Raw genomic sequence first — 14,675 nt, 5'->3', positions numbered from 1 at the left:
TGAATGCTATGCATTGTAGAGCAATGATGCTCTTCTGATAAAACATACAATAGACAATAGACAATAGGTGCAGGAGTAGGACATTCAGCCCTTCGAGCCAGCACCGCCATTCAATGCGATCATGGCTGATCACTCTCAATCAGTACCCCGTTCCTGCCTTCTCCCCATACCCCCTCACTCCGCTATCCTTAAGAGCTCTATCCAGCTCTCTCTTGAAAGCATCCAACGAACTGGCCTCCACTGCCTCCTGAGGCAGAGAATTCCACACCTTCACCACTCTGACTGAAAAAGTTCTTCCTCATCTCCGTTCTAAATGGCCTACCCCTTATTCTTAAACTGTGGCCCTATACTGAGATATATTTTTTCAAAAATGCTTCACTAATACCTCATTCATGTGTACATTATACACATATTGTGTGTAGCTATATCATAGTTAATTTAATTTAGATAGAACAGGTTTGGAGGGATATAGACCAAATGCCAGCAGGTGGGACTAGTGCAGTTGGGATATGTTGGCCAGTGTAGGCAAGTTGGGCTGAAGGGCTTGTTTCCACATTGTATCACTATGACTCTAGAGATAAAGTGTGGAAACAGGCTCTTCGGCCCACAGAGTCCACACTAGCGATCACCTGTACAGTAGTTCTATCCGACACATGGAGGGACAATTTTACAGAAGCCAATTAACCTACAAACCTGCATGTCTTAGGAGTGTGGGAGGAAACGGGAGCACCCAGTGAAAACCCTTGTGGTTACAGGGAGAACGTATAAACTATACAGGCAGCACCCATAGTCAGGATGGAACGCAGGTCTCTTGTGCCGTAAGGTAGCAACTGTCCTGCTGCAGATGGAGTTTAACTGTTACACCATTTTCCTTTTTTAAAATTTAGGTTGCTCATGCTGCTATTTATTAACTATCTTGTACACCAAACACTTTTCAATCCTGACTATTCTCACCTGCTATCTGCACGCATTCTACAGCAAAGGCCACTAAAGAAAATTTAGATACAGCAACTTTTTCTTGTCTGTCACTCAAAGACACAGCAAATCAGGAATGGCTGGAGTAAATTCACATCAAACATGTATGAGTCTTTTAAATGTCAGTTGGTACGATTTCAGGACTAGCATGTTCCTGAGAAGATGAAAAAGAATCAAGGCAAAGTTCTACAACCATAGGCAGTTTGGGCAAAAAGGAAAAGTGAATATATGTAAGGTTTAGGAAGTTGAAATCAGATAAGGCACGAGGAATATAAAGGAAGCAGGAAATAATTTAAATAAGGAATTAGGAGAGTTAAAGGGAGCACATGGGATTAAGGAGAATCAAAGGCATTTTATACGATTATTGGGAGCAAGAGGGTTAGCTAGCAAAAGTGTAAGTCCACTCAAGTTGAGAGAAGGGAATTTATGCATGGTGCCAGAGGAAAGGGGTGAGGTTCTAAATGAGTACTTTGCTTCAGTATTCACTAAGGAGAAGGACGTGGATAATGAGTGTGATCAGGGAAGGATATATTTATATTAAAGGGCATAATGATATCAAGGAGGAGGAGGAGGAGGTGATGTTGGATGTCTTTAAAAAATAACCAGGTGCTTATGTCCCCAAAACCTGATAGAATCCATTTACAGGGTATTAAGAGAGGTAAGCTGGGGTGTCAACAAAGACAGGCCACAGGAGAGGTCTCAAAAAATTGAAGAATAGCCAATGGGGTTCCTTTGTTTAAGAATGGCAATAGAGATTATTCAGAAAATTATAAACTAGTGAGCCTAAAATGGGTTGTAGAAAAGCTTTTGGAAAGGAGGCTGAAGGACAGGGTTTACTTGCATTTGGAAATGCTTGGATCATTAAGGACAGCCAGCTTTGTGCTGGGGTGGTCTCACAAATTTGATTAGAATGTTTTTGATAGATGGTTGAGGGTCGTCCACAGTATGTGGGTAAATCGGATACAAACGTAGCTTTCTCATGGAAGACAGGTGGGTATTTTTTTGATAGGAGGTCTGTCACCATGTTGTTCTGTAAGGATCAGAGCTGGGACCTCTGTTGTTTATAACATAAATAACTTGGATGAAAATGTAGGTAGTCTGATTAGAAAGTTTGCATTCAACATGAAAATTAGTGGAATTGTGGATAGCGAGAAAGGTTGTTACAGGATACAGCATGATTGTAAATTGATTGGCGGAGAAATGGCAGATGGAGTTTAATACAGATAAGTGTGATGTGATAGATTTGGGGAGATAAAATGCAAGAGGAAAGTATACAGCAAATGGCAGGCCCCCTTTGGAGCATCAATATAGAGTGGGATTTTGGGGTGCAAGTTCAAACCTTGAAAGTGGCTACACATGTGGATAGGATGGTGAAGCAGGTGCAAGGCATCTTTGTTTTCTTTGGTCAGGGCATGTAGTATGAAAGTTGGCAAGTCATGTTGCAGCTGTATAAAACTTTGGTTAGGCCACATTTGGAGAGTTACAATTCTGCTTGCCATTTAGTCGGAAAGATGTGGAAGGTTTGGAGAGAGTACAGAAGTGGTTCACCTAGATATTGCCCGAATTGCAGGATAGATCAGACAAATTTGAATTGTTTTTTATGGAATATCAGAGGCTGAGGAGCGACAAGATAGAAGTATATACACCGATCAGCCAAAACATTATGACCCAATGAGCCAAAACATTATGACCACTGCCTAATATGCTGTTGGTCTTCCATGTGCAGCCCCATATATGCAGCAGGGTGCGATGCACTCTGTATTGTGACACATTCCTCCTGTGACCACCATTAAAATTGTCTGTGACTTGTGCCACAATAGACCTTCTGTCAGTTCGGACCAGATGGAATAACCTTCGTTAACCTCACGCATCGATGAGCCTTGGGCGCCCAACACCCTGTCGCCGGTTTGTGGTTTGTCCCTCCTCGGACCACTGTCAGTAGGTACTCACCACTGCTGACCGGGAGCACCCCACAAGCCTTGCTGTTTCAGAGATGCTCTGACCCAGTCGTCTGGCCATAACAAAGTCGCTCAGGTCTTTACTCCTGACCATTTCTTCTGCATCCAACACATCAATTTCAAGAACTGACTGTTCACTTGCTGCCTAATATATGCCACCCCTTGACAGGTGCCTTTGTAACAAGATAATCAATGTTATTTACTTCGCCTGCCGGTGGTCATAATGTTTTGGCTGATCGGTGTATTATGCAATGCATATGCAGTCTTTTTTCAAAGGTGGAAAATCTTCTTTCACTAATTTCCCTACCCTGATGCAAGACTCAATCTGTCATAACCTGGGATACCCATGTTACCCTTCTTGAACAAAGGAACATCACTGGCTGGAGAGGCTAGAGAGCAGATTATTTTCTAAACGGGAAGAGAATCCAGAAATCGGAGGTGCAAAGGAACTTGGGAGTGCGGGTGCAGGATTCCCAAAAAGTTAATCTACAAGTCAAATCTGCAGTAAAGAAAGCAAACAAAATGCTCACATGTATTTCTAGAGGGCTTGTATACAAAAAAAAGGATGTAATGCTGAGGCTCTAAAAGGTGCTGGTCAGGCTACATTTGGAATATTGTGAGCAATTCTGGGCACCATATCTGAGGAAGGACATGCTGGCTCTGGAGAGGGTCCAGAGGAGGTTTACAAGAGTGATCCTAGGAATGAGTAAGTTAACGTATGATGAGCGTTTGACGGCACTGGGCCTGTACTCGCTGGAGTTTAGAAGAAGGAGGGGGGGACCTCATTAAAACATACAGATAGTGAAAGGTTTGGATAGAGTGGATGTGGAGAGGATGTTTCCATGAGTGGGAGAGTCTAGGACTAGAGGTCATAGCCTCAGAATTAAATGACGTTATTTTAGGACGATGAGGAAGAATTTATTTAGTCAGAGGGTGGTGAATCTGTGGAATTCTTTGCCACAGAAGGCTGTGGAGCAGACAAAAGTCAGTGGATATATTTAAGGCAGAGATAGATGGATTCTTGTTATGGGGAGAAGGCAGGAGAATGGGGTTAGGAGGGAGAGATAGATCAGCAATGATTGAATGGCAGAGTAGACTTGATGGCCAAATGGACTAATTCGGCTCCTATCTCTTATGATTTTAAGATACGAAGATCTCCGACAAAGCCATTCCAATTTCATCCCTTGCTTCCTACAGTACTCTGGGATATGTCCCAAGTGGTCCTGGGATTTATCCACCCGAATGGTCTTATTTTAAGACATTCTTAATGTCTTCTCTTTCTCATGAGAGGGTATATGTTTAAAATGAGAAGGGAAAGTGTAGGGCAAGTTTTATTTTTTACACAGAGAAAAATAATTGCCTGGTACTTGCTGGCGGTGGTGGAAGCAGATAAGATGGTAACATTTAAGAAGAATTTAGACAAACACATGAACAGGCAAGAAATAGATGGACCATATGCAGGCAGATGGGATTAGTTAGATGACATCATGAGTGTCTTGGACATGTTGGGATGAAGGGTCTGGTCCTGTGCTGTATTGTTCCATGTTGTTTATAACAGTTTCAACCACTGTTGAAATTACTAACTGAAAGACTGAGAAATTAATACCGGAACCCAACATTGAGTGGTTTAATGTTAAATGAGAACAAACTTCGTATTTTGAAAATTAAATGCCAACTCTATGCAGTTAATTTGATTCTCAAATGCCAGAATATTACTTGTGTAGTTGGCTATTTCGACAGATTCTGCTGGAGTACCATCCGCTGCAAGTGTGGTAACGGAAAAGTTGTAGTTGGTTCCAGATGTCAGACCCCCCACAATCACATTTTCCTTGATTGTGGTTTTATTTCCATTGCCATTTGTGGGTGCTGGGCTTCCCTCTGTCACCACTCTATACTTGTATTCTGCTTTATAGTCCTGTGGTCTTGTCCATTCTAGGCTAATGTTGCTTGTACCAAACATCCGTATCTGCAAGTTCTGAATGGGGTTTGGCTCTGTTGATAAAAACAATGAACAATATATTTTCTGGGTGACATTTAGTACGGACATAGCAAACCCAAAGACCCATTGGATGAACTTCTTTAAAAAAAAAGAACTAAATCAAGTTAGAGTTAATGCAAAAAGATCTCTGGACAAATATTAGAGACCCAATAAGTGCTCTTTGTAATCCAAATGACAGACTGATTTTTTTAAAACTACAAAATAAAAGTGCAGTTTGTTCACAGTGATTGCAACCAGCAGGTCAACATGAGAGACAAGATGTCAGAGGTAAAATCATATTATTGTTATACTTTATGCTTTGGGAAAATGAAGTTTTCTGTGCCCATCATTATGCTTGTGCAACAGCCTTGGATATCCCATTCATCCAAGAAACTGCCAATAGAAACAAAAATTGACAAAAGGAGAAATCAAGAGAACACAAAAGGAATTTTTACTTGTTAAAATCCGACCCAAATTAATTATTTGCCTACCCAAGTTGTTAGAATAATGAAATGAAACTTGAACTGAAAGAACAACTACAAGGGATAAACATCAGTACAGTTCAAGAACCAAGAAAGCTCATTTGCAGGAGCCGGCACAAGTCAATTGTTCATTATTATTCATCAAAATTATTCATCTTATCGAGACCTTTTCCACCATCTGCATTTCCTCGCACGTTATTTGCCATCTTAACAGCTTCCAATCCTTGTCTCCCATTGCGTGATTTTCACCATGGACAACCAGTCCCTTTAAATCACAATACCCATCAGGAAGGTCCAAGCGCTCCCCGTTTCTTTCTAACCAGCATTCATGCCTACCGTGCACAACTTTGCTTTTGATTTCTCACGATGGCACAAATCAAAGGGGTAGCTATGGACACTTGCACAGGCCTGAGCTATGCCTGCCTTTTTGTTGGCTATGAGGAGCTGTCTTCATTCCAAACCAACTCCGGTGCCACTCTCCATCTCTTTCTTCGCTACGTTAATGACTACGTTGCATCAACGACGACATCTACGAACAGGTGCTGTGTTAAATTTTATCAACTCCGCTAGTAACTTTCGCTCTGCCCTCAAATTTACTTGAATCATTTCCAACACCTCCACCATTTGTTGTGCAAATGAGGGATAAGTTGATCTTTGTTAATATCAACATAATAACAAATGGGATTAAAGTTTTAATTTGCTGTTACAAAAATCAGCCTCTATCATTCCAATTACTTGAGCCCATTTATCAAGTCCAGTCACGCTGATCAAATCTACTGGGGGAGACATAATGAATTTGAAAAGGTTTCCTTCATGTAAACAGACAAAACACAGTGTTCCAGCCTCGCATGAGAATAATGTCGGCACTTACTTGTGTAGCTGGATGTTCTTATTATGGTGCTGGTCAGATTCACAGGAATAGTGGTAAAAACAGTTGTTGTAAGAACAGTTATGGTGTACATGGTTCCAGAGGCAAGGTTAGATATAGTAGAGTTATTGTCTCCTTGAGAAAAATGGTTACTGTTTGGTGGTGTAGCCGTTTGGTAACTGACAATAAATGCGTATTCTCCAATATCCATGTTTTCTGGTCTATCCCATTTAAACTGAAGTGATGAATTAGTGATATTGGTCACTTCTATGTTTCTGGGTGGTGAAGGTACTGTGAAAGAAATAAAAAGTGGTAAATTTTGTACTGGAAAATGAAGATAAATCAGACAGAGTTTCATTATTTCATGGGCAGAATTCCCCATTAACTATTGCTCTTACTTCCAACAAGTGAGATTGAAATAATCTGGGAAGGGGGGTTGTAAAGTAAAATGAACGCAATAATAAAGGTGCATCAAAATGGCTTACAGGAGCCAAGGGTCACATTCATAAGTGATAGGAGCAGAATTTCCTCCATTCGGCCATCAAGTCTACTCCACCTTTCAATCATGGCTGATCTATCTCTCCCTCTCAACCCCATTCTCCTGCCTTCTCCCCATAACCCCAGACATGGTAGTAATCAAGAATTTATCTATCTCTGCCTTAAAATCATCCACCAACAGCCTTCTGTGGCAAAGAATTCCAGATTCACCACCCTCTGACTAAAGACATTCTTCGTCATCTTCTTCCGAAAGGAACATCCTTTAATTCGGAGTCTATGACCTTGTGATAAGAAAGATTAAAATAATTCCACCCACATCTACTGTGAAAAGGGACATTGTCATGAGTCGAAAGTACACATTTTAGAATATGCAGGAAATGAAGGAGTAGTAGACCATTCAGCCCCTCGGGCCTGCAACCTCATTCATTAAGATCGTGTTACCATTTCCCACTCCTTCCCCATGATCCATTGTTGATAAATGTGAGGTTATCCACTTTGGCGGCAAAAACAAGGAGGCAGATTATTATCTCAATGGTGTCAGGTTAGGTAAGGGGGAAGTGCAGCGAGATCTGGGTGTCCTTGTACACCAGTCACTAAAAGTTGGCGTGCGGGTACAGCAGGCAGTGAAGAAAGCTAATGGAATGTTGGTCTTTATAACAAGAGGATTTCAGTATAGGAGTAAAAAGGTTCTTCTGCAGTTGTATTGAGCCCTGGTAAGAACACATCTGGAATATTGTGTACAGTTTTGGTCTCCTAATTTGAGGAAGGACATCCTTGTAATTGAGGCAGTTCAGCGTAGGTTCACGAGATTGATCTCTGGGATGGTGGGACTGTCATATGACCAAAGATTGAAAAGACCAGGCTTGTATTCACTCGAGTTTAGAAAGATGAGAGGGGATCTTATCGAGACATATAAAATTATAAAAGGACTGGACAAGATAGATGCAGAAAAAATGTTCCCAATGTTGGGGGAGTCCAGAACCAGGGGCCACCGTCTTAGAATAAAGGGGAGGCCATTTAAAACTGAGGTGGGAAGGAACTTTTTCACCCAGAGAGTTGTGAATTTGTGGAATTCTCTGCCACAGAGGGCAGTGGAGGACAAATCACTGGATGAATTTAAGAGAGAGTTAGACAATTGACAATAGGTGCAGGAGTAGGCCATTCAGCCCTTCGAGCCAGCACCGCCATTCAATGCGATCATGGCTGATCACTCTCAATCAGTACCCCGTTCCTGCCCTCTCCCCATACCCCCTCACTCCGCTATCCTTAAGAGCTCTATCCAGCTCTCTCTTGAAAGCATCCAACGAACTGGCCTCCACTGCCTTCTGAGGCAGAGAATTCCACACCTTCACCACTCTCTGACTGAAAAAGTTCTTCCTCATCTCCGTTCTAAATGGCCTACCCCTTATTCCTAAACTGTGGCCCCTTGTTCTGGACTCCCCCAACATTGGGAACATGTTTCCTGCCTCTAATGTGTCCAATCCCCTAATTATCTTATATGTTTCAATAAGATCCCCCCTCATCCTTCTAAATTCCAGTGTATACAAGCCCAATCGCTCCAGCCTTTCAACATACGACAGTCCCGCCATTCCGGGAATTAACCTAGTGAACCTACGCTGCACGCCCTCCATAGCAAGAATATCCTTCCTCAAATTTGGAGACCAAAACTGCACACAGTACTCCAGGTGCGGTCTCACCAGGGCCCGGTACAACTGCAGAAGGACCTCTTTGCTCCTATACTCAAATCCTCTTGTTATGAAGGCCAACATTCCATTGGCTTTCTTCACTGCCTGCTGTACCTGCATGCTTCCTTTCATTGACTGATGCACTAGGACACCCAGATCTCGTTGAACTCCCCCTCCTCCTAACTTGAGTTCTGGGAGCCAATGGAATCAAGGAATATGGGTAGAAGGTGGGCACGGGTTACTGATTGTGGATGATCAGCCATGATCACAATGAATGGCGGTGCTGGCTCGAAGGGCCGAATGGCCTCCTCCTGCACCTATTTTCTGTTTCAATGTTTCTATGATAAACCTATTAATCACTCATCTCATTTTTTTAGAAAGTTCCATGGTTCAGCACCTGGTATACCTGGGTTTTCCATGCCTGTGCTCCATTTTAATCTTTCTGACCATGAAATAAAGGGACATTAACCTTTCTGAGGCCCTATTCTGACACTCTAACTCACTGGGTCACCATTTCTACACTCTCTTTAAACTCATTGAGACCCCATTTTTACGGTCTTTTTAAATTCATCAGGCCCCAATCCCACATTCACTTTGCACTACTAGATGGCTCCTATTTCCATTGCTTAATTTAGACTCACGGTTGTCCCCTTTTAAATTCATGTGGCTCTGTTTGCTGTGCTCTCTTTAAACATGCCTGCTTTCGCTGGAACATGTATTATGCTACCATGCTGCATTTAAAAATTGGATTAAAATTATGGGTGTCAGAGGTTATGGGGAGAAGGCAGAAGAATGGGGTTAGGAGGGGGAAATAGATCAGCCATGATTGAATGGCGGAGTAGACATGATGGGCCGAATGACCTAATTCTACTCCTATCACATGATCTTAAGACCTTAAACATGTTGGGTGAAGTATTATGGGAAAAATATCCATTAGTCCAAGTAATATGTCAGTCTCGTATCACCACTGATCTGAAAGTACCAGATTATAATAATTTTAATGTGATTTAAATATCTGTCAATCTCTCCCTTGAATATATCTAGAGTTCTCTGTGGTAGAGAATTCCACCACAGTCCCTTGAAGATAAATTTATCTTTACCTCATTTTTAAAAGGATGACACCTAATTCTGAAACTTTGCTCCTGACTTCATCATCATCATCATCATATATATACAGCCGGAAACAGGCCTTTTCGGCCCACCAAGTCCGTGCCGCCCAGCGATCCCCACTTCCAGGCATCTTCACTACATACAGGGAGTGTGTTTCAATAACATCACCTGTGTTTCCCCATATCCTCCAATAACACCGTGAGTTGAATAACTGAACAACCTGCACAACTGCAATAACCTTGCAAATGTCTGATCACCAAAGGAAAGGCTCGGCTGGAAAGACGCTGCTGGTTACCACAACCTTGATAGTTTAGGTTGTGGGGTGTGGATTGGATATCTTTAGATACAAAGTTGATTTGTGTAATAGACAATAGACAATAGGTGCAGGAGGAGGCCATTCGGCCCTTTGAGCCAGCAAATAACCAAAAACACGGAAGGTAACTCCAATGGAACGCAACATTTAGAATAGGTATGTTTAATGAGGATGCAGATGATGGTCATGGAAAGGGACATGAATCAACTGAAAGTTGGAAAAGCACAAAAATTTAAAGAGAAGCTAGGCAGAATGACAGGATCAAGATTTTAGGGCCACCCTCCAGGCAGCTCTTGATGGAAGCATGCAATCATGCACAGACCCAGCAGCTAAAGTGGTTTCTGGATGGACATGGCAACTTCTGCTTTCTGGTATATAATCTAGGGGTTGAATTTTTCTTAATGTTTTCTTAATGGACCAAAAGGGATATCAGAGTTGAATATCTCAGAGAAATCATGGGAAAATAAATCATGGATTCCAAAGGACACAGTTTCAATCCTGGTTCTATTTTGTCACTGGTTGTGATTTAATTTAATCAAGTGAGATTTTGATAAGCAGCTGTTCATAAAGTAAACTTGAAAGTCTCACTTGATTAAATGAAATCACAACTCGTGACAAAATAGAATTAGCATTTGCACTTTGGACAGGCAATCTAGTGTCTACACTTTTTCTTAAAACAAGCCAACACATTTTAGATCATAAGATAAGTGATAGGAGCAGAATTAGGCCATTCATGGCTGATCTATCCTTCCCTCTTAAGCCCATTCTCCTGCCTTCTTCCATAACCCCTGACTAATCAAGAATCTATCTATCTCTGCCTTAAATATATCCACTGATGGCCTCCACAGCCTTCTGTGGCAAAATATTCCACAGATTCATCACCCCTGACTAAAGAAATTCCCCCTCATCTTCCTAAAAGAATGTCCTTTAATTCTGAGGCTATGGCCTCAAGTCCTGGACTCTCCCACTAGTGGAAACATCCTCTCCACATCCACTCTGTCCAAGCCTTTCATTATTCTGTATGTTTCAATGAGGTCTCCCCTCATTCTTCTATACTCCAGCGAATACAGGCCCAGTGCCATCAAACAATAGTTTGCAAATAACTGTAGATCTCTGTTTATGACAGGAGAGATATGTGAAACCTTCAGAAGCTGGAAAGTGGAAGGCCTGCATTGTCATGTGGAAAGTAAACATGGTCAAAAAACTAATCTTGTCAAATTAGGAGATTGAATTTGGAAAAGTGTGATTATACGTGTGCTGAGATTGCCGAGGGTGAGATTTAAGAGGTCAAGACCAAGGGAAACTATTTCTGTACTATATTCCATTTATAATTTAAAAAAATATTCAGATATACTAAAGCAAATTGTAATATATTGTACTTACTGGTGGCTTCAAATACTTCATCTGAGGTTATGTGATGAGGCCCACTAATTGTTGCCACAGTAACATTGTACAACCTTCCAGGCCGTAGGTCACTGAATACTAGTTCGGTTACTGAATGTCCCACAGTGTTTGCTTTGTTATATGCTCCTGGATTTCGACCATCTTTTATTTCAACTGTGAAATTTTCAACGCCTCCTGGTGGAAGGATCCAGGAAACTTTTAATGTATCAGTTGTGTTCTCATTGCTCAGGGTGATGTTTTCAGATGGTATTTTCACAGGTTCTGTGCAAAAATAAAGCAAGATAAGTGCATTGTAATATGAGTTAACAAAATAATATTACCATTATACACAGTGAATCGGATTTGGAAATAGAAAAAGCAATTCTGCAACTACCTTACCCCACCTTTTGTTCTTTTTTTCCCAATCTTCTAATTTTCAGCATTGATTAAACATCTTTAACAAATTAAACATTTTTCAGCTTCAATGAGGTCTTGACTGAAATGTTAATTCCAGCCCATAATGCTGTTAATCTACTGGTCCAGCATTTCCAAAATTACACTTCCTAAAACTACTTTGAGCTGATGAATTTAAGAAATACCTTACAGGATCTCCGTGTTACACTATACATCATTTAAAGTTTATATCGTTAAACCTTGCTTCGAAAGAGGAAAGAAAACAATGGAAGCCAACCCATCTCTTTACATTTAGGAAATTTAGGAGTATATGTAGACTTTCCACAGTAAAGAACGTAGATCGCATCCTTTTTCATATTGAACAAAAATTCTTCAATGTTAGCTACTACAGCTATGTGCATTCTTGAAGTCTTTTACTCTCCCCTGATACTTGGGGTGCATGGCAGTGACATGAGCAACTACTTAAACCATTTTCCATTCTTCCCCATGGGCTGAAAATCACAGGTGATGCCATGCAAGGGATCATCAACTGGAGCTCACACAATTCTGAACCTTAAAGACTATTAAACTGATGAACTCAAATCGTTCACAGTTGCAGTGTTCCTTTTCATAAGCCTGCACCAATGATTTAATTTATATCATGTCCAGGTTGGAAATTAAGAACTTTTTGTAATTTATTGTGAATGCTATGCATTGTAGAGCAATGATGCTCTTCTGATAAAACATACAATAGACAATAGACAATAGGTGCAGGAGTAGGCCATTCAGCCCTTCGAGCCAGCGCCGCCATTCAATGCGATCATGGCTGATCACTCTCAATCAGTACCCCGTTCCTGCCTTCTCCCCATATCCCCTCACTCCGCTATCCTTAAGAGCTCTATCCAGCTCTCTCTTGAAAGCATCCAACGAACTGGCCTCCACTGCCTTCTGAGGCAGAGAATTCCACACCTTCACCACTCTGACTGAAAAAGTTCTTCCTCATCTCCGTTCTAAATGGCCTACCCCTTATTCTTAAACTGTGGCCCTATACTGAGATATATTTTTTCAAAAATGCTTCACTAATACCTCATTCATGTGTACATTATACACATATTGTGTGTAGCTATATCATAGTTAATTTAATTTAGATAGAACAGGTTTGGAGGGATATAGACCAAATGCCAGCAGGTGGGACTAGTACAGTTGGGATATGTTGGCCAGTGTAGGCAAGTTGGGCTGAAGGGCTTGTTTCCACATTGTATCACTATGACTCTAGAGATAAAGTGTGGAAACAGGCTCTTCGGCCCACAGAGTCCACACTAGCGATCACCTGTACAGTAGTTCTATCCGACACATGGAGGGACAATTTTACAGAAGCCAATTAACCTACAAACCTGCATGTCTTAGGAGTGTGGGAGGAAACGGGAGCACCCAGTGAAAACCCTTGTGGTTACAGGGAGAACGTATAAACTATACAGGCAGCACCCATAGTCAGGATGGAACGCAGGTCTCTTGTGCCGTAAGGTAGCAACTGTCCTGCTGCAGATGGAGTTTAACTGTTGCACCATTTTCCTTTTTTTAAATTTAGGTTGCTCATGCTGCTATTTATTAACTATCTTGTACACCAAACACTTTTCAATCCTGACTATTCTCACCTGCTATCTGCACGCATTCTACAGCAAAGGCCACTAAAGAAAATTTAGATACAGCAACTTTTTCTTGTCTGTCACTCAAAGACACAGCAAATCAGGAATGGCTGGAGTAAATTCACATCAAACATGTATGAGTCTTTTAAATGTCAGTTGGTACGATTTCAGGACTAGCATGTTCCTGAGAAGATGAAAAAGAATCAAGGCAAAGTTCTACAACCATAGGCAGTTTGGGCAAAAAGGAAAAGTGAATATATGTAAGGTTTAGGAAGTTGAAATCAGATAAGGCACGAGGAATATAAAGGAAGCAGGAAATAATTTAAATAAGGAATTAGGAGAGTTAAAGGGAGCACATGGGATTAAGGAGAATCAAAGGCATTTTATACGATTATTGGGAGCAAGAGGGTTAGCTAGCAAAAGTGTAAGTCCACTCAAGTTGAGAGAAGGGAATTTATGCATGGTGCCAGAGGAAAGGGGTGAGGTTCTAAATGAGTACTTTGCTTCAGTATTCACTAAGGAGAAGGACGTGGATAATGAGTGTGATCAGGGAAGGATATATTTATATTAAAGGGCATAATGATATCAAGGAGGAGGAGGAGGAGGTGATGTTGGATGTCTTTAAAAAATAACCAGGTGCTTATGTCCCCAAAACCTGATAGAATCCATTTACAGGGTATTAAGAGAGGTAAGCTGGGGTGTCAACAAAGACAGGCCACAGGAGAGGTCTCAAAAAATTGAAGAATAGCCAATGGGGTTCCTTTGTTTAAGAATGGCAATAGAGATTATTCAGAAAATTATAAACTAGTGAGCCTAAAATGGGTTGTAGAAAAGCTTTTGGAAAGGAGGCTGAAGGACAGGGTTTACTTGCATTTGGAAATGCTTGGATCATTAAGGACAGCCAGCTTTGTGCTGGGGTGGTCTCACAAATTTGATTAGAATGTTTTTGATAGATGGTTGAGGGTCGTCCACAGTATGTGGGTAAATCGGATACAAACGTAGCTTTCTCATGGAAGACAGGTGGGTATTTTTTTGATAGGAGGTCTGTCACCATGTTGTTCTGTAAGGATCAGAGCTGGGACCTCTGTTGTTTATAACATAAATAACTTGGATGAAAATGTAGGTAGTCTGATTAGAAAGTTTGCATTCAACATGAAAATTAGTGGAATTGTGGATAGCGAGAAAGGTTGTTACAGGATACAGCATGATTGTAAATTGATTGGCGGAGAAATGGCAGATGGAGTTTAATACAGATAAGTGTGATGTGATAGATTTGGGGAGATAAAATGCAAGAGGAAAGTATACAGCAAATGGCAGGCCCCCTTTGGAGCATCAATATAGAGTGGGATTTTGGGGTGCAAGTTCAAACCTTGAAAGTGGCTACAC

General features: G+C 41.2%; 1 protein-coding gene across 1 annotated transcript in view; it reads right to left on the bottom strand.

The window, feature by feature from the left end:
* Positions 1 to 14,675, bottom strand: part of ptprja (protein tyrosine phosphatase receptor type Ja) — a 187,452-nt gene that overhangs the window by 62,649 nt on the left and 110,128 nt on the right. The window contains exons 11-13 of the mRNA XM_078414890.1: positions 11,251 to 11,532; positions 6,265 to 6,552; positions 4,650 to 4,925 (exon numbers count right to left, since the gene is read on the bottom strand). Of these exons, the coding sequence (XP_078271016.1) occupies positions 4,650 to 4,925; positions 6,265 to 6,552; positions 11,251 to 11,532 (846 nt within the window). The remainder of the gene's footprint in view (positions 1 to 4,649; positions 4,926 to 6,264; positions 6,553 to 11,250; positions 11,533 to 14,675) is intronic.

This window comes from Rhinoraja longicauda, chromosome 18 (genome assembly GCF_053455715.1).
Source record: "Rhinoraja longicauda isolate Sanriku21f chromosome 18, sRhiLon1.1, whole genome shotgun sequence".
Classification (NCBI taxonomy): domain Eukaryota; kingdom Metazoa; phylum Chordata; class Chondrichthyes; order Rajiformes; family Arhynchobatidae; genus Rhinoraja; species Rhinoraja longicauda.
The sequence above is the reverse complement of the archived record's forward strand: the minus strand, read 5'-3'. Positions and strand labels throughout refer to the sequence as shown.